This window comes from Gymnoscopelus braueri, assembly GCF_963280865.1.
Source record: "Gymnoscopelus braueri genome assembly, chromosome: 16".
NCBI classification, from domain to species: domain Eukaryota; kingdom Metazoa; phylum Chordata; class Actinopteri; order Myctophiformes; family Myctophidae; genus Gymnoscopelus; species Gymnoscopelus braueri.
In genome coordinates, this window is record NC_137616.1 from 28,738,416 (window position 1) to 28,764,731 (window position 26,316).

At 40.2% G+C, this 26,316-nt stretch overlaps 1 protein-coding gene across 1 annotated transcript; it reads left to right on the forward strand.

Annotated features, from left to right (window-relative positions):
- The first annotated feature begins 98 nt into the window (after nucleotides 1-98).
- Nucleotides 99-26,316, forward strand: LOC308103257 (structural maintenance of chromosomes protein 6-like). The gene is made up of 27 exons (XM_080453165.1): nucleotides 99-193; nucleotides 1,780-1,975; nucleotides 2,695-2,809; nucleotides 2,922-3,027; nucleotides 3,645-3,781; nucleotides 3,914-3,975; nucleotides 5,271-5,351; nucleotides 5,501-5,602; nucleotides 6,037-6,156; nucleotides 6,244-6,342; nucleotides 9,256-9,402; nucleotides 9,587-9,675; nucleotides 10,510-10,674; nucleotides 11,352-11,530; nucleotides 18,024-18,225; nucleotides 18,791-18,905; nucleotides 19,037-19,197; nucleotides 19,397-19,532; nucleotides 19,635-19,715; nucleotides 20,523-20,693; nucleotides 21,643-21,780; nucleotides 22,024-22,169; nucleotides 22,363-22,488; nucleotides 23,239-23,344; nucleotides 24,403-24,555; nucleotides 24,734-24,831; nucleotides 25,963-26,316. Exons 2-27 carry the CDS (start codon nucleotides 1,790-1,792, stop codon nucleotides 26,063-26,065), a joined length of 3,324 nt encoding a protein of 1,107 aa, XP_080309291.1. The 5' UTR covers nucleotides 99-193; nucleotides 1,780-1,789; the 3' UTR covers nucleotides 26,066-26,316.

The window sequence follows — 26,316 nt, forward strand, 5'->3', positions numbered from 1 at the left end:
AGAGCCCACGTTCACTGGCCACACGACACTCCGGTCCAGAAGGGGCGCTATTTGACAATGCCAAAAATAAACGGTAGTAGAACAAGTAGTATTGTGTACAAGAAGAGGAAGCAAAACAGACGCTTGTGTCTCGCGCGCGAAGTGGTCGGTGGATGTTGTTCTCTCGTCTTTACTTCTAGACAGCTGCTGTCAGGTATGTTCATTTATCAACTTATTGTCACATAAAGGCAACTTTCGTTCTGTCAATTCTGGCGGCAAAGTATTATTGACGTCCGTTTTGTTTTGTTTGTCACGGGACAGCTTCCTGGGCGCTATACAGCTGCTGCTAAACGTGAATACCAAAAGGCAAGCCCCAAAACACAGTCGCCCCGGGGCAACCTGGTATTCCTAAACGTAAACTCGGTGAACTATGTCTAAACTTAACCTTATTCCCAAACGTAACCGCAGTAAAACGGTACCAAAACCTAACCTTATTCCTAAACGCAACCTCAGCAAAACTATGCCTAAACATAAATTTATTTCTAACCTTGTTATCCTCAGTAAAACAAGAACCGCTGGGAGCGAGCGATCCGCGAAAAGAAATGGGGGCCAGCGTGTTATGGGGCGAGTCTTTTGGTAACCCTAAAGAAGGGTTCCAATTTTGTTTTTGTTTTGACTCCGAACAAATTCGGTTAATAGTTGAGCTAAATTAATACAAAGCTTCACCTTATATGTAGAGGAAAAACCTTTTAATCCGTGTTGATGAATTTACTTGTGTATTTTTATGGTGGGCGGTGCCATTCTGTGTTAAACACTTGACGGGAGGATGGTGTCGCTTGGAGAAATACATTAGCAGATTTATAAGTTCACAACGCGTAGCTTACGCGACTCCTTGGGATCTTGTAGATCTGCTATTTCCGCCGACGCACGACACTGTCGTACGGTGATGTATTTACAAACTTGATCACTCAAGCGGTATTTCACCTAAAAACACGCCCCGGGTCAATTTAATGTCTACTCTGGCTTTTGTGTAGCTACACACACCCCATGATAGTTTATAAGTTGTTTGATTTAAATATTGATGTGTATTTATTTGTGGGATCAAAATATACTTATTCTATACTCATGCAAAATGTTCAATTTCAAGTTTTCAAATATGTATAAAGATTTTTCGAAAACAGCAGATCTAAAGGCTCACACAACGTGTTATGAGCTTGTAGATTGGCTATTTTCAAATAGCCAAAATATATGTATGTATAGATGGAGCTTAAGTGGTTAATGTACGTTTAAGTAATACAACTCTAAATCTACTAAGTAAAGTAACTAAAGTTTTCAAATAATTGTAGTGGCATAAAAGTACAATATTTTCCTCAGATGTAGTGGAGTAAAAGTATAGAAAATTGGAAATACAAAATACTTTATGAAACAAAAACTTGGCAGATACAAAGAGGATAATCCATGCTTTCCGTGCAGCTGCAATGTTTGTGAGTTAAACGTAGTTTAATACAATCAGATCAGACTTTTCTGTTTGGATGAATGGGCTGTCAAGGGTCGGTATTGCAACTCTAGATGCCAGATATTAAAGATGGCATCTAAGAGTTGCTTGTGGATAGAAATGGAGATATTTTGACCTATCCTCTTAAAATATTCATCTGATAAAGTGCCCATCCTATTTCAACTTCAAACTCCATGTTAGACTCTTCTAAAACATGTCCATCCATGCATCTCTTGACACAGATATAGTCCTAATGAATGAGGATACCTTGATATTTATGGTTATTTCATTGTACTTGTAATTAGAGTGATCAATATGTCGAAGAGGAGCCGCCGCTCTGTCCAAAACTCACCCAGAAAACAACTCCGAGCTGAGGACGAGTCAGGAGACCTCCCACCTGTTGAAGACGACGATGAAGAAGTGGAGGATGTTATTGGTCCCAGTCAGACACAGTCTAGCCTCGCTAGCCAGCCTCTGAGACAGGCTGGATCATCACAAGAGGTATTATTATTATCATGGTACTTCTGCTGCCAACTTAAAGATATCGTCACTGGAGGGTGGAAGACTTTATATTGTGTCCAAAACTGTTACTGTTCAGGAAATGTTCAAATGTATCCAATGTAGTTATTTTTATGACTTAATTGGGTAAATATTTATTAAACCCACAGGCACTTAATAAAGTAGCAAAAATAGCCGATCTACAAGCTCACAATGTGACACATCGTGTGTTGTGAGCTTGTAGATTGGCTACTTTTGCTATACTTTGTGACTTGTGTTGTTACGTATTTCTTTATATTAGTTCATTAAGCATTTGTTTTAACCTGCATTAGGTAAATGGTCATTTGTATTGTTTCTGCAAATATTAGTGGTGTTGCAAATTTATAGTGTGTGTCGGGGATGGAACCAGTCCAACTGGAACTAAAGGAAACGTGTCCATTGTAGTCCAGGAAGAACTGAGATTTAATTGTGACATCACAGAATTGAAAAAAACAACAACCAAACATTCAACATCATTTTTATAATGTCCTCAGCAACATAAAAATAGGATTTGTGCACACAATCGGTGAAGTGGCCCTTTAATCTGCTGATCCAATTAAAAATATTCCCCCCTCTTTAGTGTTTGACTTTTGCTCTCTAATAGAAAGTGACACAGGAGAGATGGTTGAATTGATCATGGTATGTATCTTGACGTTTAATAACGGATGTGTGATCATCTGCAGGGTCTTCAGGTGGGCATCGTGGAGAGCATTACCTTGAAGAATTTCATGTGTCACTCACTGTTGGGACCTTTCACTTTTGGTAACAATGTCAACTTTGTTGTTGGCAACAATGGAAGTGAGTTTAATGTTTATTCTTTTCATCCCTTTAACCTGTTTTTGTTTACCTCAGTATGTACACTTACTTACATCTGTGCTTTCTTTCTGTGCTCTGTGTCATAATGTTACAGGTGGAAAGAGTGCCGTTCTGACAGCACTCATAGTGGCCCTAGGGGGGAATGCACAGGCCACAAACAGAGGGTCCTCCCTTAAGGGATTTGTGAAAGAAGGAGAAAGGTAAATATTGTACATATTTACTGCTTTGATATTTTTTGTCCTTTTTTGTTTTATTTAATCATCAAAAAAAGAGCTTTGTTGTAGATTTATGAACTAAACCTGGATAATGTGCTACATATTTGTCATAGGTATACCACTGAAAAAGTTAATCTTATTTCATAGTGGCCAACAAATGAGGCACTTTTGAATGAGGAACGACCACCTAGGATAAACGGCTGAAGGCACAGCTCCGTTCCCTGTTGGGGGGGGTGTGTGTGTGTGTGCGTGTGCGCGCGCTACTTTAGTATATTAGCTTTCTGACTTTTTTTGTTTCTTACAACTACCTATGGTACTACAATGTCTGAAGAAGCATACATGAATGCATAAACATACATTTGACTTTTTATGTACCTGTACACAAGACACAACGGTAAAGAACGACCTCAAACCTTTTAATTTTGATCTCCCTTTTTGGTTAATTGTAAATGCATGCAGTGCCACTTCATGCGTTTACATCGTTCCCAGTAACACTGTTTCCTTTCTGGTCAAAACTCAAATGTCATGATGTGATGCCGTTTGTTGCAATTTGCCTCACTTGCCACTAAATGGATCTGTTCTGTGTTTCTCTTTTCTCACAGTTCAGCTGATGTTTCAGTCACCTTGCGCAACAGAGGGAGGGATGCTTACAGGCCAGAAGTCTATGGTTCATCCATCACAGTAGATCTGAAGATAACGCGCGAGGGGGCAAGGATCTACAAAGTGAAAAGCCAATCTGGTGAAGTCCATGAAGAGTTCTAGATTAAATACCCATTCACTAGGTGGAGTCTAGCGTGGACTCCACTCTTTATTCGCTGAGCTCTGTTTGTCTATTTATTTTTCTCTTAACAAGTTATCTCCTGTCTCATAGGTCACACTATATCATCCAAAAAAGAAGAGCTCCTGGCAGTTCTGGACAATTTCAATATTCAGGTAAAAACTGCTCCATATGCCTACACTCCTTTTCCAGCAACTTCAGACGCACACAGTCCATGTTGATATACTTAATAGCAATACCTTACTTACCGGTAATAGCAATATCTTGTTTAAGGTAATGTGACGTTTTGATGGTTTTCACTTTGATGGCTCTCTGGGTTTTGATGGCCAAGGCTGCTTTGAAATAGTAGGCAAGCTAATGTCCAAGAGATATTTAATCTTCATATACAAAATATTTCACTATCCTGATGCCTCCGACTTTCTGAAAGTTTAGTGTAAGAGCCTAGTCTCTATCATGCACATAATTTAAGCATGTAGTTGGCTTTATTAAAAAAACGTAAATTTTCTCTGTATGGAGTCTTACTTCCGAGCAATCCCCTCTATGAAGTAACTAAAGTCATGCCATGTCTGCATTGCAGACAAGCTTTTGGAGATTAGAAAAATGTCAGTGAACACATTGTATCAAACGCTAGCAGCTGCGATAAAACATACTAGGTCAAATCGCCACTGGCATCTCGTGTTATTCACAAAAGGCAAAGGAAGCCAACATTCCAACATACAGCTGTTAATGTTACAGAATAAAATAAAGTTATCGCAGCGAGAATTTGGTGATAACTTCACTTTATTCTAAGTGGTCGCTACCTGCACACATTGATGTTTGGATTCTGCTCCACTGGAGGAAAGACACGTTTTCAAGTGTGTCTTATAGAAAAGCCATGGCAGGGCGCTCAGGTTGTGGGTTCAAATTCACCGTGGTGCATCCGGCTTTGTCGAGCGTCTACACGAACACAATTGGCACGTGTTCGGGGGAGGGTGATATCGGTCATTGCACGTACTCCTACAGGCTGGGGCGGCACCTGTCAAGTAGGATATGACAGCAGCGACAACACAGAAATGTGTGTGGGGAGGAATCAATTGGCATAACTACTGAATTGGGGAGAAAAAAGGGTAAAAAATTATTGGCTACTCTAAATAAAATTAAAAAAGCACTGGCAGCTTAATATAATTGCTTTCTGTAGACACGGCCCCTAAACCAGCATTTTGTTTTACGGTTTTCTTAAATTTCCTCCTCAACTTTTGGGATAAAACGGGCTTCCTTCTAAATCGGATAAAACAGTCTTCCTTCTCAATCAGATTGACTCAAACAACTCGAGCATGCAATTTTTGTTTGAATGTGACTCGAATCCTCTACTTGTCTATTAATTCTGTATTTACTTGACCAGTATTTGCAGTTCACATCACAACGGGTCAGCGATATGTCATCTGTATCTAACATTCTTTTCCTTTTTTAGGTGAACAACCCAGTTTCAATTCTCACGCAAGAGATGAGCAAGCACTTCCTGCATTCCAAAGGAGAGGGTGATAAATACAGGGTGAGTTTAATGTCCCCTTAGAGCAATACATTGACGTTATTACTTTGTGCCATATGTGATCTATATTGCCTAAATGCTTTAGCTATTGCTATTTTTCTTGTGGTTACACTGTACAGTTGGATTGCTTATTTCTATTTCCCCCTGTGCAGTTTTTTATGAAGGCCACCCAACTGGAACAGATGAAAGCGGACTTCGTTTACATCAAACAAACCAAGCAAATCACCGAGTCTAAAATAGAACAACATGGGGAAGTAAGACCTCATCTGCTCACTCAATTCAAATGTATTTGTAACCTATGTCTCTATCCTGGGGAAACATTCAGTGAAAATGTCAGATTTTGGTCACATTGCAACACCTTGTGAGCTTGTAGAGCAGCTATTTTCGGCAAAGAGCTGGGGGCCTGATAGATCACTGGGGTATTGTGGGGGCCTGATAGGTCACTGGGGGATTCTGGTCAGCTAAGTATATAGGATGAGATAAGTGGGTAATCACTGTTACAGTCTCAAAGGGCTTTACAGGATAACATTTAACTCTTTTGAGAGATGTCCCGCACCTCCTTTATAATGTAACTATATTGACGCTGGATTTTAAAATGTCAAATTGAAAAACATATGATTGGCTTTTCCTGTATAGGCTCAGTGTTTACTGGTCAGCTATCGCTAATATATCTGTGACTTTGCTGCAGTGTTTGGCGGACCTGAAGCGCAATTATCAAGAAAAAGAGGAGCAATATAAGAGCTTGGCATCACTGGATGAGATGAACAATAAGCTGAATGAGCTGGCGAAAAAGATGGCCTGGGCTATGGTGAGATCAGCATATCTTTTTAATTTGTAGTACATTAATGCATGCAGTATTGTCAAGATAACACTAACCGTTGGTTAAACATGGCAGGTGAATGAATTGGAGCAGCAGCTGCAGCCGGTGCAAGATAAGCTACAGGGCGATCAAGGTTCTACAGCAAAATATGATGAGAAGGTTCAAGAATGGAAGGTGAGGTCCAACTGCTCTACATTAAAGGAGAATACCGGACAAATTAAGTGTTGTCTTTGATGTCTCGTTACTCACCTATTGACGTGAAAAGTGGCGTTCTTTTTTTCCATCGATTCCCCTGTCGTCATTTTTTAAACCCCCTCCGTTGTCATAATGGGAGCGCGTGGGTTAGGGAGATTCGTCTATTATAACCGATGCAAAGTTGTTTTTTTCTCTACTGCTAGTCATTGTGGAGTCTCATGATAGTCAAACATGAGAGTAGCTAGCCTGAGAGGCTAGCGCTACTGCCGAACGATTTAACACTGGATGCTTGTTTCTTTCCAGAACCTGGCAACTCGTGTTGCCAGGTTCTGGTTTTTTTTTATTGACAGTGCTGTTTTACATACCGGGGGTGTGATGAATGAATGATACAGTACAAAGAGTATTTCACATCAAAACTATTCATATAGTTGGTGTCTCATTCATGCAGGTTAATGGCTTTATTTCCGGTGAACTGTTCCACAATATTCGAATGCTACATAGTCTGTAACTACACCTCCTGAAAGACGTGAATGGAAGCTGACGAACGGAAGTCTTTTCTTCATTTCCGTTCGATAAAATAAAATGTGAAACATATTTTGAACCGCCATGAATCCCTGCGTGGCCCACCTTTCCACCTTGTGCCCTTCTCGAGGCGCCCAAGAACACTGCATGACGATTGGAGTGATCCAATCGCTCACATAACCGTGGTTACCTATTGTAAGAAAGTCAACAAATCTGTCTCTGCAACACAGACCGCACTCCTGTCTCAACTCCGGATGCTCTGCTGGTGCGGGGGGAGGTGACACTCACGGCTAGTCTCCTCAATGCCACGGTGAAATGTGCACCGGGTCCAGTCAGGTCTAGAGACCCGATCAGGTCTAATAAATCTTCAAAAGATCCTCGGCCCGTTAAGGACCGGGTCCAGTTTTCCTCCGTCCTACTTCGGGCTGGGTCCAATTATCATCGGGTTCCTTTCAGACCCAGTCCAGCAATTTTTAATTCAATTGCAATTATTCACAGGTCCGTTTCGGTCCGTGCTACCCTCTAGCAGACTTCTGCTGTAGTTTCTTTGCATCTTTGTATTTTCGGCGCATCCTTTGCACAGAGTGTATGGCGGAAGTGAGCCAACAGTCTGTTTAGAGAGACCAATGTATGTAATGTTAAAACAAAATTTTTGGGCAAATTGATTACATGAAAGAAACGCCTTCGGTGTGCAAGTTTGAATAGGCATAGTGGCCCGGATTCATAAAGGGATTTACGACCATATTTTGTACGTACCGGCATTTAGGGCAAATCCTACACCTGCAGTCGGATTCATAAAAGTTTTTTGGTCTGTGTTTTGTGCGTCAGGTGCGCACGTTCTCAGGTCAGCCCCTAGGCTGTCTTACCAGGGCTGAAATGTGCGTATGTCTTTAGAATGCTTTATTCTTCATGCCAAAATCAATTACAAAAGTGGCAAACCTCAAATAAAATATATATGTGCCCAACATTTGTCAAAACATATATATAAAAAATAAAAAATAAATGTCAAACGATGTATTGCTTGTAGCCTATGCATAATATAGACATGATGTAGATTCCACCGTAATAATGAAAATAGGCTATCATGCCTTAATGAAACTGCGGAGGATTGACGCACCTGTCCGTGCCGCGGTATTCATTTGTAATAGCCTACTGTAGGCTACTCTACTGTATATTGATCACATGAACGCCACACACAACAGCCTAATACATTTTACCATGGATGAAAGCTGTGTCCAGAAGATCCATTCCCCATTCCGACGTAGGACAGTGATATATTAATCAAAAATTAACTAATTTAATCAATAAGTAATCAATAAGCTCTGGTCCATAATCGGATAGCAGCGTTCCACTTGTATGCCCTGGATTTATTTTCATCTTTTTACCTCGGTAAACGTGAGCAATGTTCAGTAGAAAAGACTTATGAAATATCCTTTCCAGGTTATTAGTCTATTATTTGCTGGCGGGGTTAAACCTTGTAAACATTACACATTACGTTCAGCTGATCCATCGTGCAATAGTGGGACTCGCTTCCAGACAGATCAGAATGATGTTCAAGTTCTCTGTCAGTGTCAAGGCAATGCGGCCGACATCTCTAAGTTTGGACGAGAAGTTAAACTCCCAGCTCCGTGTTGCCAGATTTTGTGAGAGAAATAAGCAACCAGGTCTATGAAAATAAGCCCAAAAGAAGCTAGCCATATGAGAACTGTCTGTAAACCTATATATATATATATATATATATATATATATATATATATATATATATATATATATATATATATATATATATATACATACATACATACATACATTGAAATGATATACTGTAGTGTATACATTGGAGATAGCCGATCTACAAGCCAATCTACAAGCTCAAAGCACTTCGTGATGCGTTGTGAGCTTGTAGATCTGCTATTTTCAAAACAAATCTTGCAATAAAATGTGGAATATTTGGAATATTTTTTAAACATTCTAACACAAATCTGGTAAGGGGCTCCAGCTGACAGATCTGATCAGAGAGAAACTGCTGAGTCACGGTTCACGCCTTTTATGGTGCAAAATGGGGCGTGGAGCAATGTAAATGAACCTCTCGGGATTTTCATGCCCAGCTGGCTGTCATTATAATATAGAGCTGGTCATTATAATATAGAGCTGGTCGTACGCACGTCTCTGTGATATACGAACCCCTTTGGGAATTGCACGTCCGTTTGTGACTACCAAAATACGACCTACCTTTACAAACTTTATTTACGACCCTCGTTATGAATCGGGGCCAGTGAGTCTAATTTATGGAATGGTAATGGATTGAATTTGTGTTCATTTTTGTTTTAGACTTACTATTTCACTATTGACTGTCTACCCCCTGTACAGAACAAGGTGACGGAGGCTGAGCAGAAGTTCACGCAGATCCAGGAGCAGGTGGAGGGCATCACACAGCGCTACAAGGACCTCCAGCCACAATGTGCAGAGCTGAAGTCCAATGCCCAGAAAAAAAATAACCTCCTCAAATCTGGCGAGGTCAGACTTCAACCACAATATCGAACTAAACCTATTACAGAACTATTTTGTAAGAGTGTTCACTCCTGCAAAACCTATGCAGAACAAAATGTGTTCACTCCTGTATCACAAAGTCCACCCATAGTGGATTAGAGGAAGAAAAAGCATTTTGACTCCATGAAGAAGAACAATGTGTCTCTTTCAGGTCAGTGTACACAGAAACAAGGCCAACCTGAAAGTTCTGGAGAAGGACAAGGCCCAGCTCTCTAAGAGGATAGAGGAGCTCAATTTTAGGTACCAACTGTTCATCCATCCTCTATATGTCCCCTGTTTTAAGAACATTTGTGTGTATGTAATGCACAATCTATGTAAAACGCTTTGGATAAAAGCGCTATATAAATGCACCTTTTACCATTTGTATTGTTTTGAACTCACTAGAGAATACACATATGTGTATAATGTGCGAAGAATTCTTAGTATGTATAAATACATTTCTGCACAAAAGGGATCTTTATCTGTGGCCTGCTCACTGTTATTCACATACTATTGTACATTATGGGTAGATGGCGTAATCAAAAACAACAATGCAGTTTGGTGAGGTGGTCTAAGTGTACCTGTAGCTATAGGTTGTAATTTCTGTGGCATGTAGACTTTGGTAGTTCTACACTTACCACTTTCAGGGAAGAGCTGAGGGCAAAAACCGTGCCACTGCTGCACAGTGATTATTCAATAGATAACTTTTTCGATTAATAGAATATTTTTGGATTAACAACCTCATTTTTGTGTTTCGGTTTCGTGCAAAAAGTGAAAATGGCAGATTACCAGCTAAACGTATTGCAAGGCGAAGAGTTGTGAGCTTCTAGATTTCACTATTTTTGAAATTTGTCGCCTGTAATGACATGCCCTAAATGTGGATTGGTTATTAATTGATTATTTTATTAAATGATCGATTATCATTTTTTATATAATATTTTTATTAATCGATTAGTTTAACTGTTCTTTTTTTTTCTTTTTTTTGTGCATTCCTGCTTCTCTATCAATTACACCAGTGTTTATTACGAGACAGCCGTGTCGAGACAATCAGTGCCTGAATGTTCAATCTTTTTATATTTTTTTACCTCCCTCTAGCATCAGTAAGAGCAATGAGGAGGAGAGTCAGGCGAGGGCAACGCTTATAGAGAAGCATGAGGCTCAGCTGGAGAGTTTGAGACACCAGGACTCCACACTGGGCCAGCAGATGGACCAGTACCAACAGGCCATCACCCTCACTAAGGAGGAGCTCGGAAAGATGAGGTGGGTAGTAGGGACGAGGGAACTGACTGGCTGGCAGTAAGACACTTTGTTTTGCATTTTTTATTTTTTTATTTAAGTAGAGGTTTGGAGCTACAAGATCAGTTATCATTTGCATATACAGATGGGGGCAGGTACACGATTGATGGCATACACTACAATAATTCATTATCCGTTGAAGACTGGTTAACTGAAGTGTGTGTGTGTGTGTGTGTGTGTGTGTGTGTGTTATAACATTAATTTTGTGCCCTTGAGTTGATGCTGAGGACAAATTCCAGATGCACAAATTGCACTTAGCAAATACCCCAACACCGATCCTAACGGCAAGCAGTAGATGCCATTAATGTGGTGCCCAGGCAGCCTCTCTACCCTCTTGGCTATGGACACACCTTAGCTATAGAAGTTATATATCTGTTCCTCATACAATACTGTATTCTAGAAGTGCTTGGTTCTAATATGGGACATACACAGATTAGTCTAGTGAGGTAATGTTGATGTGTCTCAATAGTGATGGACCTGCAATGGGGGTCTTTCCATGGGGGGGATTTTATATTGAACCAGCCTACATGTTCTAGAGCCACAATTTCTTTACAAACTAGCTAAACTTTTATGATTAATTAAATGTAATACCCCTTTGCCTTCTTGTGTCTGTGTTTGACTCTTCTCCACCCTGTCATCAGGCGAGAGCAGGACACCCTCCAGAGGTCCATAGAAATGAACAGGAGGAATCTACAGACAATGGAGGGCAGCCGGTCCAACCGTCTGCGGCGCTTTGGAGAGCACATGCCAGCGTTCCTCAACACCATCCAGGAAGCCTACAAGAAGGGCCAGTTCAAGCAGACACCCCGTGGACCACTGGGTAAATATCTCTCTATATCGGGTGGAGGGGGCAACGGCTATTGAAGTACATAACTAATGAGCGTACATTTTAAATATTGTATGTTATTATTGAACTAAGTGGAGAATTGTGCTAATTCTTGTCGGAAATCTTTTATAAGCCAAAAACATGAATCTGCTAATGGCTACAACAAAAAAATACTGCTATTAAGAGTGCTATTTTTTTGACTTCCGGGAAGATGGCGGAGAGAGGAGCAGCTTAGTTTGTTTGCTCTCCAGAGTCGGTTAAAATAGTTCGACAGAAACAGAACCAAAACGGGGAAAGAATGAAAATAAAATGAATAATATATAAAGAAGAAGCCATAGAATCATTTTAAGACCTACAAGAGAGGAATAAAGCATCGGAATCAGCGACGACGACGGAGGGAACCGAAGGGAACGAGGAGCGGAGATAAAAATGGACGGGGGATTCAACGAAACGCTGCGTGCGGGACTCGCTGGGATATCGGCAGAATTTAAATCAGAATTTAATTCTTTCAAACAGGAAATACAGCAAGAGCTAGCTTCGTTTAAGGAAGAAATAAAGAAAGACATTAAGGACGAAATTACAAACTTTCGCATGGAGGTAGACCTCCAGGCGCAAAGACAAGACGGAGAAATAGCGACGCTGAAGGCTGATACCAACGAGACCCAAGCACGCATATCAGAGGTAGAAGATTGGAGGATAGGAGCGGACGGGGCCATGATGGTATTGGTGGACCATGTGGAGATCTTACAGGCACAACTACTGGAGCTCGAGACGAGGGCGAGACGAAATAACATCAGGGTTTTCAATCTGAAAGAGGAAATTGAAGGGGAGTCGGTAATGAAGTATATGGAACAATTATTTCAATCCGAACTGGATCTACCCGCAGGAACCCAACTTCAATTACAAAGGGGACATCGAGCCCTCCACCAGAAACCGAATAACCCGTCTGCCCCCCCCAGATCCATTGTGCTGAACTTTCTACAATTTGAGACAAAAGAAATGGTGCTGAGAAAGGCCTGGGAGAAGAAAATACAAGTGGAAGGCAAGCGGCTAGGATTCGATCATGATTACCCTCCCGAAATCGTTCGCATGAGAAAAGATTACCTCCCAGCAAAGAAAATCCTCAAAGAGAGAGGAATCCGTTTCAATACTCCTTTCACGAAGATGAGGGTCCACTGGCTGGAGGGAGTGAAGACTTACAACAACGCGGAAGAAGTCACACAAGCCATGAGGGAAAGAGGCTTCATGGAGGAAAGATTGAGCGGGGATCCAGACGTAGAATCGCCGACGGAGGAGCCGACAACGGCAGCGAAGGCGGAGGGTCGAGCGGATCCGACGACGGCACAGACGAAGGGAAGCAAGGGAGCGAGCAGTGGAGCCTCGGAGTGGAAGAGAGTGGAACGGGCGAGAGGAGCAAAGAATCGAGCTTCAGAGAAGTTGAAAAGTTTTAGAAGAAAATAAGGAATTCCTTTTTTTGCTGAAAACAAGAGGTAACATTGAGTTGAAATGACGGTGGGGGGTGGGGTAAAGAAGGGGGAAAATGACGAGAGAAGGTAAAAATAAATAGGGGGAAAGAATGTAAAAAATTGACGTCATATAAATATGTTAGATAGAAACAAACCCACCCGTACAATAGAAATGACTGGTTATTTTAGTGAATACAACTCAATATGGGGTCTTTGTTACAAACTAGGTTTGATGAAAACGAAATGGTTTCTGTTCTGTTTTTGTTTTGGTTTTTTTGGGCTAATACATACCGACGGAGAGTTTTCTCATTAAGAGGATGTTGGCTAGGCGCTGGGGAAGCCCAAGGGTTGGGTCTAGTACTAGTATGCCTAGGGGGGGGCCCCCGTGTAAGACGGGGCTTACCCCCGCACCCTATTATGAGGGTCTAGGGGTCACGGAGGTTTTACCCCGTGTGTGGAAGTTAATTTATGTGGTTTATGTTTTTTGTTTTAAGTGTATGAAACTGACAACTAGATGTAAACATTATGGGATGAAGGTACAAGTGTTATATGTAACAAGAAGAGAAATGAGGTTTTTTGATGACTAATGTGGTTGGGATAATGTCACTGAATGTGAATGGTCTTAATTCTCCGATAAAAAGACAAAGAGTGATGACAAAACTGAAAAAAGAAAAAATGCAGGTATATTTCCTACAAGAGACTCATCTAACAAAAACGGAACATGAGAAATTAAAAAGATTTGGCTACAGGAATTCATATTATAGTTCATATAGAAAAGGTCCTAGAAGGGGTGTTATAATTTTGATATCTAATACAATTAATTTTACATTTGAAAAGGAAATTAAGGATAAAGAGGGGAGGTATATTATAGTGAAAGGAAAACTAGATAATGAACCGGTAACCTTGGTAAATATATATGCACCTCCGGAAAGTGATAAGAATTTTTTCAAATCCTTGTTTGATATCATAGCCTTGGAATCAAATGGAATTTTGATCTGTGGAGGAGATACTAATACGGTTTTGTGTGATAAAAAAGATACGTCAAGTTTAAAAAGGGGGAAAACTCAATTAGCTAAATTTGTAAATACATCACTAAAGGAGATGGGACTGATAGATATATGGAGATATCTTCACCCTTTATTAATTGACTTTACACATTACTCTGCAGCACACAAAGTGCATTCTAGATTAGACCAGTTTTTCATAAACACAGATGAGAGTCATAGAGTTACTGAATGCGAGATTGGAGGGGCGGATGTATCAGACCATAATCCAGTGTCTTTGAAATTGAGATTGAATAACAGGAAACGTCAAACAATCTGGAGACTTAATATGGGAATGTTGAACAATGAGCAACGGAGGGAGAATATCAAAGCTGAGTTAATAAGATATATAGAGGAAAATGATAATGAAGAGGTGGACCCGACAGTAGTCCTAGATGCCATGAAAGCGGTCCTGAGGGGTAAATTGATAGTGGAGTCAGTAATAGTAAAAAAGGCTAAGTTAGAAATCTACAGGAAAAACAATGACAAATTGAGGGGGCTAGAACAAGAATATCAGATAACAAAAAAAGAGGCGGTATACAAACTAATACAAGAACTGAAAACAAAAATAAAAGAGACACAACTTGACGAGGTTGAAAAAAATAACAGGTTCCTCAGACAAAACTATTATGAAGCTGGATCAAGGGCCACCAAATTATTGGCAAAGCGAATACGCAAACAACAGGTATTGAGTAACATATGTCAAATTAGAGATCCTCAGACAGAAGAACTGACATGTGTACCGGAACAAATAGAGAGAATATTTAAAAACTATTATGAGGACTTATACTCACAACCCAAGGAAGTAGAGGAGGGAGAAATGAGAGCATATTTGGAACAATTAGATCTGCCTTCAATTGGGAAAATACAAAATGATAAATTAACAGCAAGCATTACAATGGAGGAGGTATTGGAGGCAATCAGCTCATTTAAGAATAACAAATCACCAGGGAGTGACGGTTTCCCTGCAGAATTCTACAAAATGTATAGGGAAGAGCTGGCACCTTTACTATTAGCTTCTTTTAACTGGACATTAAAAAAACACAAAATCCCAACCTCATGGTCAGAGGCAATAATTACAGTTTTACTAAAAGAAGGGAGAGATAAGGTGCAATGTGGCAGCTATAGGCCAATATCCATTTTAAATGTAGATTATAAAATGTATACGAAAATTCTGTCCAAAAGAGTGGCTGATCTCATGATAGACCTGATCGACGAAGATCAGACTGGGTTTATTAGAGGGCGCCAGACCCATGATAGTATTAGAAGAACTATACACATTGTAGATAAGGTACAGAGGACGAATACAAGTGCACTATTAGTAAGTATTGACGCGGACAAGGCCTATGATCGGGTCTCTTGGGAGTTCTTATATGCAGTGCTGACAAGATTTGGATTTAGCAAAGAGGCGGTACATAGTATAAGATCATTATATCAGCAGCCCTCAGCGAGAATTAAAATCAATGGAAGTTTGTCCGAAAAATTCTATCTACAGCGCTCAGCACGCCAGGGGTGCTGCCTCTCGCCCGCCTTGTTCGATTTTTTCATAGAACCACTAGCACAGGCGGTGAGACAAAATGTGGGTATACATGGAGTTGAGGTCCATGGCAGAGAACATCGGATCGGGCTTTTTGCCGATGATATAATAACATTCCTCGGAAAACCCAATGATTCACTCCCTGTGCTGGGCAATATATTAGAAACATTTGGGCACCTATCTGGCTACAAGGTCAACATATCCAAAACACAGATTTTGGCATTGAATTATACCCCAAATGCATACATAAAGGAATCTTTTGACTTCAACTGGAATCAAAAAAGTATTAAATATCTGGGAGTTAACATTACTAAAAGTATGTCCACACTGTATAAGGCCAACTACACCGGAATAGATCAGAAAATCCAAAAAGATATAGAACGATGGACAACATTGCCACTGGACCTTAACTCTAGAATTGAGACAGTGAAAATAAATATACTGGCTAGGTTGTTATACCTGTTCCAGGCTCTGCCAGTAGAGGTCCCCCAAAGCCAATTTACAAAATGGGATAGACTGTTGTCCAGATTTGTATGGGGAGGTAAAAAGCCTAGAGTTAAATTTCTGACTCTCAAACTGCCAAAAGATAGGGGGGGGATGAGTCTCCCCAACTTACAAATGTACTATGAAGCTGCTCAACTGAGGTATGCTGTATGTTGGTGTAACCCTAACTATGAGTCCAAATGGAAAGAAATGGAGAAGGAAGTTGAGAATAAACCAATTCAGAGTTTCTTAGGAGACATTGAATATTTTAAGAAAAAGAAGCATCTCATCGACCCAATTACATTATTTACATTGGAGATTTGGTTTAAAATAGTTAAAAAATACAAACTAAAAGAAGACATAAGAGTATTAAAATGGATAGCTGCAGATAGTACCTTCAAACCGGCGGAATATGATAAAGGGTTTAAACAGTGGCAGAATAAGGGCATGACAGCATGGTGTACTTTGGTGACAAAGGGGCAGTTGGAGAGCTTTAAGGAACTAAGCGATAAATATGATCTAAATAAACACGAATTCTATAGGTACCTACAACTAAGAGACTATTATAAAAAGGAAATTCAGGAAACACCCTCTGGAGAAGTGAATGGTGTGGTTCAAATGATGATAAACGCATACACAGGAAAAGAGGTTCGGGTTATTTCCGGATTATACCGAAAATTTATAAATAGTAAACATACAACTGATTATATAAAAGAAAAATGGGAAACGGAACTTGATATAGAAATTACAGAAAAAGAATGGGTGAATATGTGGATGACACATCAAACCTCCACCAATTCACGGGTCTGGAGGGAGTTCTCCTGGAAAAATTTGATCAGGTTCTTTATAACTCCAAAAATGAAGAGTAAACAGTTAAATAAACAAGTTCAATGCTGGAGGGAGTGTGGAGAGGCGAATGTGGATCACTCGCATGTCTTCTGGAAATGTCATAAAATTGAATCTTTTTGGAAAATGATACATAAACAACTACGGAAGATATTGGGATATGAGGTACCTATGGACAGTAAAGTTTTATATTTATGTGACTTAGAAACAGGAAAGGTACGGATGGAGGACAGGTATTTAGTCAGGATTTTATTGGCAGCAGGGAAGAAAAACATCACAAGGAAATGGGGACAGGTGGACATACCCACTCAAAAACATTGGGAAGAGCTTGTGGAGGAAATTTATGTGATGGAAAATATGACACATCGACTGAGACTCCAGGAAGCACAGATGGAAAAGAAATGGGCAAAATGGATATTCTACAAGAACTCTAATTGAATGAAGTAGCACTGTAACAAAAAGACATATGTAGAGTCAGTTGTTGGTTTCGAAATGTTTGTCTTCTTAGGTTTAGTTTTTTGTCTTGTTTTTTATGTCTTGTTCTTTTTTTTGGGGGGGGTTTTTGTTTCATTTCTTTTTGTGTTGTACAATGTATGTTTGTGTGTACAAAAATTAATAAAAATTTCAAGTGATAAAAAAAAAAAAAAGAGTGCTATTTTTATGCATTGTAACGCAGGCGACGCATAATGACTGGTCTGATTGCATCACTACTTTGTTTGGTGCAGAGCCAGTATACAGCATCATTGGCATTGCTGTGTTATTTAATGAACTATAATTGCATATATACACTCACATTCCATTAATCAACTATAAATACATATATACACTCACATTCCATCATGACATGGTCCCATCATTTACTATATCATTTACTAAATCCTATAATCTAAAATTTGTGTGCAACAACTCTTTTGTTCTTTTCATTGTTCTTCTTGGTTGTCTGTACCTCGACTGTTGTTCAGGTTTTTGAAAAGAAAAAGGGCAAAGAAAAGTTCTCTCACTTCCAGACTTGCCCGAAGTGCCAGTGAGACCCTATACTTGACAGCAGCAGCGAATTGCCCCCATTTCTTTATCTGCATCTTTCTCCCTCTTGACCCCCCCCCCTTCCTTAGGTTACTGTATTGGCATAAAGGACCCTGATTTGGCCCTGGCTGTGGAGATCTGTCTGAAAGGCCAGCTGCAAGCCTTTGCCTGTGACAACTACGAGGATGAGAAGGTGCTGAAAGGCCTCATGGTCAAGACATTCCCCGGTGGCCGCAGGCCAAACATTATCACAAGCTCCTTCCTCACGAAAGTCCACAACACCAGCAGGAGGTAAGGGCTGGTATAACGGAAAAAAATGTTAGAGTGGGGATTAACCAGTCTTATCCAGTCCTCGTAAATTGCAAGTGACATTTCTACTGTAACTTGCAATATTGTCTTAAAAACCCTACACAAAAAAAATATATATTTTTTTATCCTACCTGGAGAAGATTTTTACCTTATCGCCCACCCCTAATTACATTATAACGATACAAATAACTGTAGTGAAAGAGCTGCAATTAATGCACCCTGAGATATATTTTAAACTATGGCCATAATATTTCTGTAAGTACATTTGATTTTCCAATTTGTATGTAGTTCCTCTTTGTACCTCTAGGGGTACACGTAACCCCATTTGAGATACTTTATATTTGTCTCTGCCAGGCCGAAGGCATGGCCGATACTAAAAGAAAAGTGCTTCATATACGTGTTTTACTACTATACCAAATTAAAATGCAGAGGGGGACAATAAATTGGCCGTACTTATCTGTTATTCTTTTGCCGTTGTAAAATTTGTAAATTTAAATGCTTGTCTGATCGTTTGATCTTGCATATCTTGCATGCAAATATGTGCCAGGGCTGTCAACCATCGTGAATATCCCTCAGTGCTGCAATCTCTAGAAATTGAAGACCCGGTTGTGGCCAACTGCCTGATTGACCAGAGGGGAATAGAAAGCATTCTGCTCATCAAGGTGACAACAATCAATAATGGCTCACTGTGTTTGGGAAAAGACCTTAGTTAATTAACAATACTGCTGTAGATATTCGTATTCGTTACAGCAATTGACTTAATTTTTGGGCTCTGCTCATTTCTCTGAGAAAGGACAAAACAGAGGCTCGTCGAGTGATGCAGGGCAGACAGCCGCCAGATAATTGTTCCATGGCCATCACTAAGGAGGGAGACCAGATCTTCTCTAACCGAGCCTACACCGCTGAACAGAACAGAGCCAAGTACCTCAGTGGAGATGTGGAGGAGGAGATCAGGTCAGCATGGAAATGTGCATTTTCTACTGTGTGATGGCCTGTACATTGAACAATGCAAAGAGTAAAAAAAGACTGTGCGTTTTCATTTTGCACTCTCTTGTGCAATCAATTTAAATGAAAAGTTAAATACTGTGTGACATCTCTCTTTCCTGTCTTTGCCCGTCTTCCTTTTTTCACCTCCCGTTCTGTCCCTTCCCAGTCACTTGAGGTCAGAGCTAGAGAACCAGAAGGGCCAGGCTGCTCGTTTCCAGAATCAGATGGCGAAGGTGGATGAAGACATCAAGCAGAATGAGGCTCTGCTGAGGCGAGCCCAAATAGAGCAGAGAAACACCAAAGTACGTTTCTGCTTTTCACTTTTGACGTTCTTGCCTTTTTTGTCTTATCATGTGCACATTCATAGTTCATAGAAAATATAATTCTAATATAATTTGTTCCAGGAAAAAGCTAGGAAACTGCAGGTAGAGGTGAATGAGCTGCAGAATGTAGACGAGCCACAATCTGAGGACCTCAAGCCCCTGGTGCGTATCGTAAAACTGCTCGTGGTTTCCATAAATATAAACAACCTACATGGTTTTAGTTTGTTTCTCTCCTCTATTCTATGCTTGGTTCTTCCAGACCTTTCTTTTCTGCCACAGTTCTTAAAGGGACACTCACGCTAAATTTTTGGTCTATAGAACGATATTTACCAAAAAATCTGTGTTCCTACAATTTACATATTCATTTTGTGGGCCATGCCGATATGGTCTGTAGCCCGCCATTACATCAACCTGATTCTTAATGGCTGATGTCACAATCACTGTTTTGGCATTTAACACAGCAAGCTATGACAAGGCCAAGCCTTTCAAAACTGGTTGTAGTTTTCGTCACTGGGATACATTTTACATCATGTAAGCTTTTGTTATCATTTGCAGCTTTTCATTGACATACAGTAGACCTCTCTGTTTAATGGCTGGTATTGGAATTTTAGCCCTACAACAAATATTATAAAATACCATAATATTGCCATAGTGTCCCAAAGTGATGAGAAAAGGACTACTTGCAGCACACGTTCATGAAGGCACTATCGATAACGGTCTAACAGATGCACAGAATGTCTCAAGGATTAGCAGCCCCTGCTTTTTTAATTCAAGTACTGACTACGTGAATCCAGGGGAAAGTTATGATCACTTATAATTTGACCTACTGAGTCTAGTTAGTCCTGAAGGGGGGTTATGGGGACTTTATAACCTGAGCCCAGGTGTAGGAGCTCAACATCAGATGCACATTCATCAGATACACATTCAGAGTATGTCTTAGACTCACCTCATGTCATCCACCTCCCACAGGAGGAGGACCTGGAGGAGATTATGGGTAAGATCTCCTCTACGCATGGCGAGTTGGAGACATCGCTGGCTCAGATGGCCCAGCTCAAGACTGCCTACGAGGAGTCTGAGCAGGAGTACAATCAGCACAAGGAACAGATCAATGGCGTGTCAGAGGAAGTCGAAAATATCAAGGTACACACACTACACATAATGGATACTAGGGATGCCCTAAAATATTGATGTCAAATCTATTTGCACATTATTGTCTAAAAAATGTCTTGATACATTGATACATTAACCCTTTGACACCTGAGGCCGATTCTAAAAGCCTCCTAAATCCTACCTGTTTTCTGAAAAAAACAGATGTTGCTATATATGTGGCAAAATCTAAAATGACACAGATGCTGTCCCGGATTAGGTAGCGCTTTCTGCTAGTGCCCCAAATGGCTCTAGGGACTCAACGGTACCTCGTCTCCTGAGTGACCAGTGCATGCGTAGTTCACTCAGTTGGCAGTCTGTGAGAGTCAAGAGGACTGGGTCGGACTTTAGGACAAGGGCACCTGCACACAGAAAAGTAAAAAAAACTAAAATGGCAGAAGACCGATTATATTAACATCGCTGTAAACATGTGGGAATATACCACATAAGTGCTGAATTTGCAGGAATCAGTTAAAATATGCGCTATTCTCGCAATCCCTGTCTGGTTCATGGACCATGTTATTGTGGAATGCAGCTTTAATGTGGCACATAGTCTTCAATGTGCATTCACACCGGATACAATACAAATTATCGCATGGCTTAAAATCGGATAATGCATCGCTCCGTCATCACACAGGACATGACACTTACTCTTGAAGCAATATTTTCCCCACACACTGTCACTGTACGCTTCGGCAAAAATCATTTCACTGCTTCGGGCAAAAATGTTAAATATTTCTACATGTCACGTCTTTACATTGACTTGACACTGAATGGTATCGCTCCAAAGAATTGCGTCATGACCTGTGTGTTCAGTTAAGCCACATTGATAAAGGTATTCTGGCATATTTGGATCAAATCGGCTTGCCTTTCTCGTATCCTACCAATGCTCAAATTATACATTGCAGTGTTTGTCCCCTTTTTCTCCTGTGTCCCACTGTAGGAGGAGCTAAGTGTAAGTGACCAGGAGGTCGGAAAGTGTAAGCACCACCTGAAGCATTACGAGGATAAACTCAAGGGCCACATCAAAAGCATCCAGGCCCTCAAAGACTCCCTGAACGTCAAGGAACAGGAGCTCCAGGTACTCTTGATAGGGACAAGAGAAATTAGTTCTTGCTGTCCTAATGTAAGCAGGTGCACAATTAGTTGAAACAAAATGTTGACATGTGGGGTTAGTAACGGAATGCCTAGTGTAGAGTTCAAGGGGTAGAACTTCAAAATTTGAGGGGCGTTGGGGCTGAAGAGCTCAGATACGTTGTGTTGCTTTAATGCAAAACATTTAGTATGAATGTTTACTTTCATATCTCCCTGTGATGTGATGCAGGAAGCCGTAGCCAAGGCCACAGAGATGTGTCCTGAGCGACTGGAGGTGAATCGGACTCTGAAGAGCCTGGACACAGAGATAAGCCGTCTCAGGCTTAAGATCACCTCCAAGCAGGACCAGCAAGGCAACCGAGAAGAGATTGTTAGGTAGGTCACCTTGATACTTATTCCCACCTCACATCTGCTGTCAAATGTTTGTTTAAAGGTAGACATTGCTTGGACTGGTGTAAAGCCTTGCTTATATGGGACCGTTGGTTTAATATTGAACCGTACGGTTCATCTCTAGTGCTTCCCACTCTAATTATCTTCTCATTTCACCTGTTCATGTGTGACTCCCCAGGCAGTACCACGAGGCCTCTCTGAACTATAAGAATGTGAGCATGCAAGTGAAGTCCCTCAACAAATTCATTCAAACCCTGGATGCAATTGTCACACAGAGACTCAAGGCTTATGACGAGCTCAGGAGGTTGGTTGGAACTAATACCTGTCAGTATCTGTTCAAAGGTGTCACAGTATTTAAAGAACAACTTATTGAATTGGTTTCAGCTTGAATAAGTCTTAAAATTGTGCATTCGAGGAACGCTCGATCGTCGATCTTGTCTCCTCCGACTCCCACTGTGTGACTTGTTTAACAATAACCAGGGAACTCTCCCACTTAAAAAGCGAGCAGCAAACAAGTGTTGTAATGATCCAGTCGAGTATAAAGAGTGTAGTGGTGGAAAAAGGGACCCACGCACATTTGACCTGTCCTCCGTTTTGTTTAATACCTTCAGCAGCTTCTTGCTGCCCATTCAGATCATCTGCCGCCAGGAGGGCCTGGTTTAAATCAAGTGCAAAGTTGAGATGGTTTCCAACCCTTTACACCAATAGGGGGCAGTATTTGTGATTTTCAACACTGGATTGAAATTAACAATTGATAGCATTTTCATAATTGCCAAATTCTCTCAAAATAATGGTTTGTGTTAAGTTGCTCTTTAAGTATGGCATTGAGTAGTGTAGAGATCTCCAGAACCATTACATTATTATGTTGTTTTCTTTGTTTTAATCAGGACCTTTTGAATAAAACGATCGATTTGAGTGAGAGTGTATGGCTGACTGGATGAACTCAGTTTTAATAATTGTATATAAAAACATATTGTATTTGACCAGCTAAACATTTTACATCTTACCTCCTTTCCCTTTTCTATACCTAATCTGTCTCCTTGCTCTCTCCTAGCTTGATGGCGCTTCGATGTAAATACTATTTTGATAGTATGCTGGGCCAGAGAGGCTACACCGGGACTATGGCGTTTGATCACAAGAAGGAAACTCTCACAGTCTCAGTAAGAATTATTTTATCTGTAATGCAGCTTCCCTGTCAGTATTTTCCAATGAAAACCAAGCATGTATTCTTTGTAGGACTGTAAAAATGTTGAAGACACATTTTCTGTATTATATTTGCATACAAACTTTTGTGACACAATTTCATTTATAATGCCTGAAAAATAGGGTAGCTGTTGTGGCTGTACAAGTGAGGATGAAATGATTACTTTGCTAAATAGCATGAACACAATTATCTTAATATGTGAAGCAAATGTCTTTGTTGTGCTTCTTTGCATCGCTATACCCTTATCCAGCCTAACAGCCTGCCCAGCCTACACACCTTGGATCATAGTTACTAAACATTTGCGGTGCCGTCTTCATTTTCATGCCTAAAACCAGCCTCGGCTGATGTTTCAACCCGTGCGCAAAAGCATTTTTTGGACGTGGAAGCCAATTTGCTAATGGGCGTATGAGATTTTTGCATTGCCTGGCCCAATGAATGCATTTTGAGGCATAACAATAGGAGAGGTATTCAAATTGACAGTTTTGACCAATTTATTTAACCCATTAATACCTGGAACGCATCTGTGTCACTTTCGATTTCTTTGGCTATTCAAAAATAGCAGATATACAAGCTCATAGCGCGGCACCGAGTGCCGCGCTATGAGCTTGTAGATCTGCTATTTTTGAAAAATCGTGATTTCTTTTTTTTATATTTAAAAAAAAAAAACTGTTAGGATTTAGATTTTTTTTTAAAGAATCGCCTCAGGTCTTAATGGGTTGTGTGCATGCATGTGAGGGGTGCGTGCACTCAAGTGTAAAAAAATGGTAATATGTGTACACTGTCCTTTTTTTTTTTTTCTTTTACGCTGTATATATTGAATAATCATGCACCCTCTATCAACTGACACTTAACCAATTCATCTCTATCCATTTCCCTCTATCCATTTCCCTATCTGTTTTCTCAAACCCTTGGCCCTTACTATCTTCCCCATGTGTCCCCTACTGTTCCTTCCCTACTACATAAAATCTGCCTATTGTCTATTTTCCTTCTCTCTTTTTATCTTGGCATCTCCAGGTACAGCCGGGTCAGGGTGGTAAGGCTAATCTGAGCGACATGCGTTCCTTGTCGGGGGGAGAGCGTTCTTTCTCCACCGTCTGCTTTGTGCTGTCTCTGTGGGCAATCACGGAGGCCCCATTCCGCTGCCTCGACGAGTTTGACGTCTACATGGTAATAAGTCTGTTAGAATAAATGGCACGCCATTTTACAGTTCATATTTTTGTATTTGAATCTAGTATGATACTAATGTTGGCTATAGAAATGGGCAGGTACTAGATATATTTGTTGCTCTCAATCGGTTGGTTAATTTCTCAGACAATGATGCAAGCCTGTGTGTCTTATCTATCAGGACATGGTGAACAGGAGGATTTCCATGGACATGATGTTAAAGGTTGCCTCAAACCAGTGGAACAGGCAATTCATCTTCCTCACCCCACAGAGCATGAGGTTAGCCACCATGTATCACATCCCTGTATGAGCATAATGATGATTTCGTCACCTTAAATAAAATAATGGGCCAAGTCTTCTTTTTAATAAAAATAATCATTGAAAATATATATATAATACAAAATTTGTATTTAATTAAATGTAAAAAAAATAAGACATGTCCCACTACTATTTTTTTACTTTAAAGTATGTGCCTTTATTTTAAGAAGGTGACAATATGTTGATTGAGGATTTCAACAGTCGTTGTGACTGTTGCTCTTAATTACATTCAACCTTATCTGTTGAAATCTGGGTCTGTATTCACAAAGTGTTTTAATTTACCAGTAAGATTTGCACAAAACAATCTGGCATCGGTCGGACTCTACTATGGATGACATGTTTCGTGAATGCAATTACTTACTTTGGCCACTGTGATAGTCGTTGATATACTGATCTGCCTCATGGCTGTAAGACTGTCAGCTAATTGAATTAATCATAAAATTCAGGCAAAGATGTTCCGCCTATTGTGATGCTTGACCCCGCATAAAATAATGAAATGAAAATGTGTTTAAACAGCCTATTACATTTAGTGCAGTTAGTAACCTACAATAAGCCATACAATACATTGCTCTGTAAACAAAAACTTAACTGGAAGCAGGAACTTTTACTTGTTGCCCAAATTGTTAATGAATGGAAGGTTATTTTTAAGGCAAATTTGGAGTTGTGAAAATAAATTATTATAAGAGCATAGAAGCCAGTCTGGAGCCGTGTGTAACTCAGTTGCTGCATGATCAAATGCTATTTTCTTGCCGTCTATAACTAAATGAGGCTTTCTGTATGTGAATTATTGCTGGGAACTGGTTGTAGCCCTCACTAATCAAACTTTGGCAATGACAAATGCCCACGTGATCATCTATATTGCCTATCCCTTTTAGGTTATTCATAAATGATTCATATAATGGCGTAGCTTAGTCAATACCATCTAGAGCCATAATTGTCGGTTCTTGTGGAGAAACAATAGTTGTATATTAGAACCGTGTTGGCCAAGCAGTCAAGCAGTTTCACAGAATTAACACATGTTATGCCAGAGCAGAGCAACCAGTCCAGTCAACCATTTAATTGCTATTACTATTTGTCTTTTTGTTTTCTCAGCTCTATCCCCTCTAACAAACTGATCCGTATACTCCGGCTCAATGACCCTGACCGTGGAACTCAGTCTCATGGACAGAGAGATGAAGAGGAGGACATGGATTAAGACCGTCCCGCATTTGTGTTTATAGTTATTGTTTCTAATTCTCTTGATTCACTTTAGTTTATTTAAAGAAAATGTAAAGCCTCGTACTTGCTTTCCCTGTTTTTCTTCCAGTTAAGCTTGATCACACATTCAGACACATTCAGTTTAGTTTATTTAAAGGTCATTTAATTTAAAAGAAAATTGGCTAAGAGGCTTTCTTGTTTTTATACTGTATTGTGTATTTGTTTTTCAATAAAGGATTGATGAAGTTT

What these genes read in the sequence shown, in the direction of transcription:
- LOC308103257 (XM_080453165.1), top strand. Translation starts at nt 1,790, where the DNA reads ATGTCGAAGAGGAGCCGCCGCTCTGTCCAAAACTCACCCAGAAAACAA. An exon ending in GAGGAGCTCGGAAAGATGAG is followed by an intron (nt 10,675 to 11,351) that starts GTGGGTAGTAGG and finishes CCCTGTCATCAG; the next exon opens with GCGAGAGCAGGACACCCTCC. An exon ending in TCAAGGAACAGGAGCTCCAG is followed by an intron (nt 21,781 to 22,023) that starts GTACTCTTGATA and finishes GATGTGATGCAG; the next exon opens with GAAGCCGTAGCCAAGGCCAC.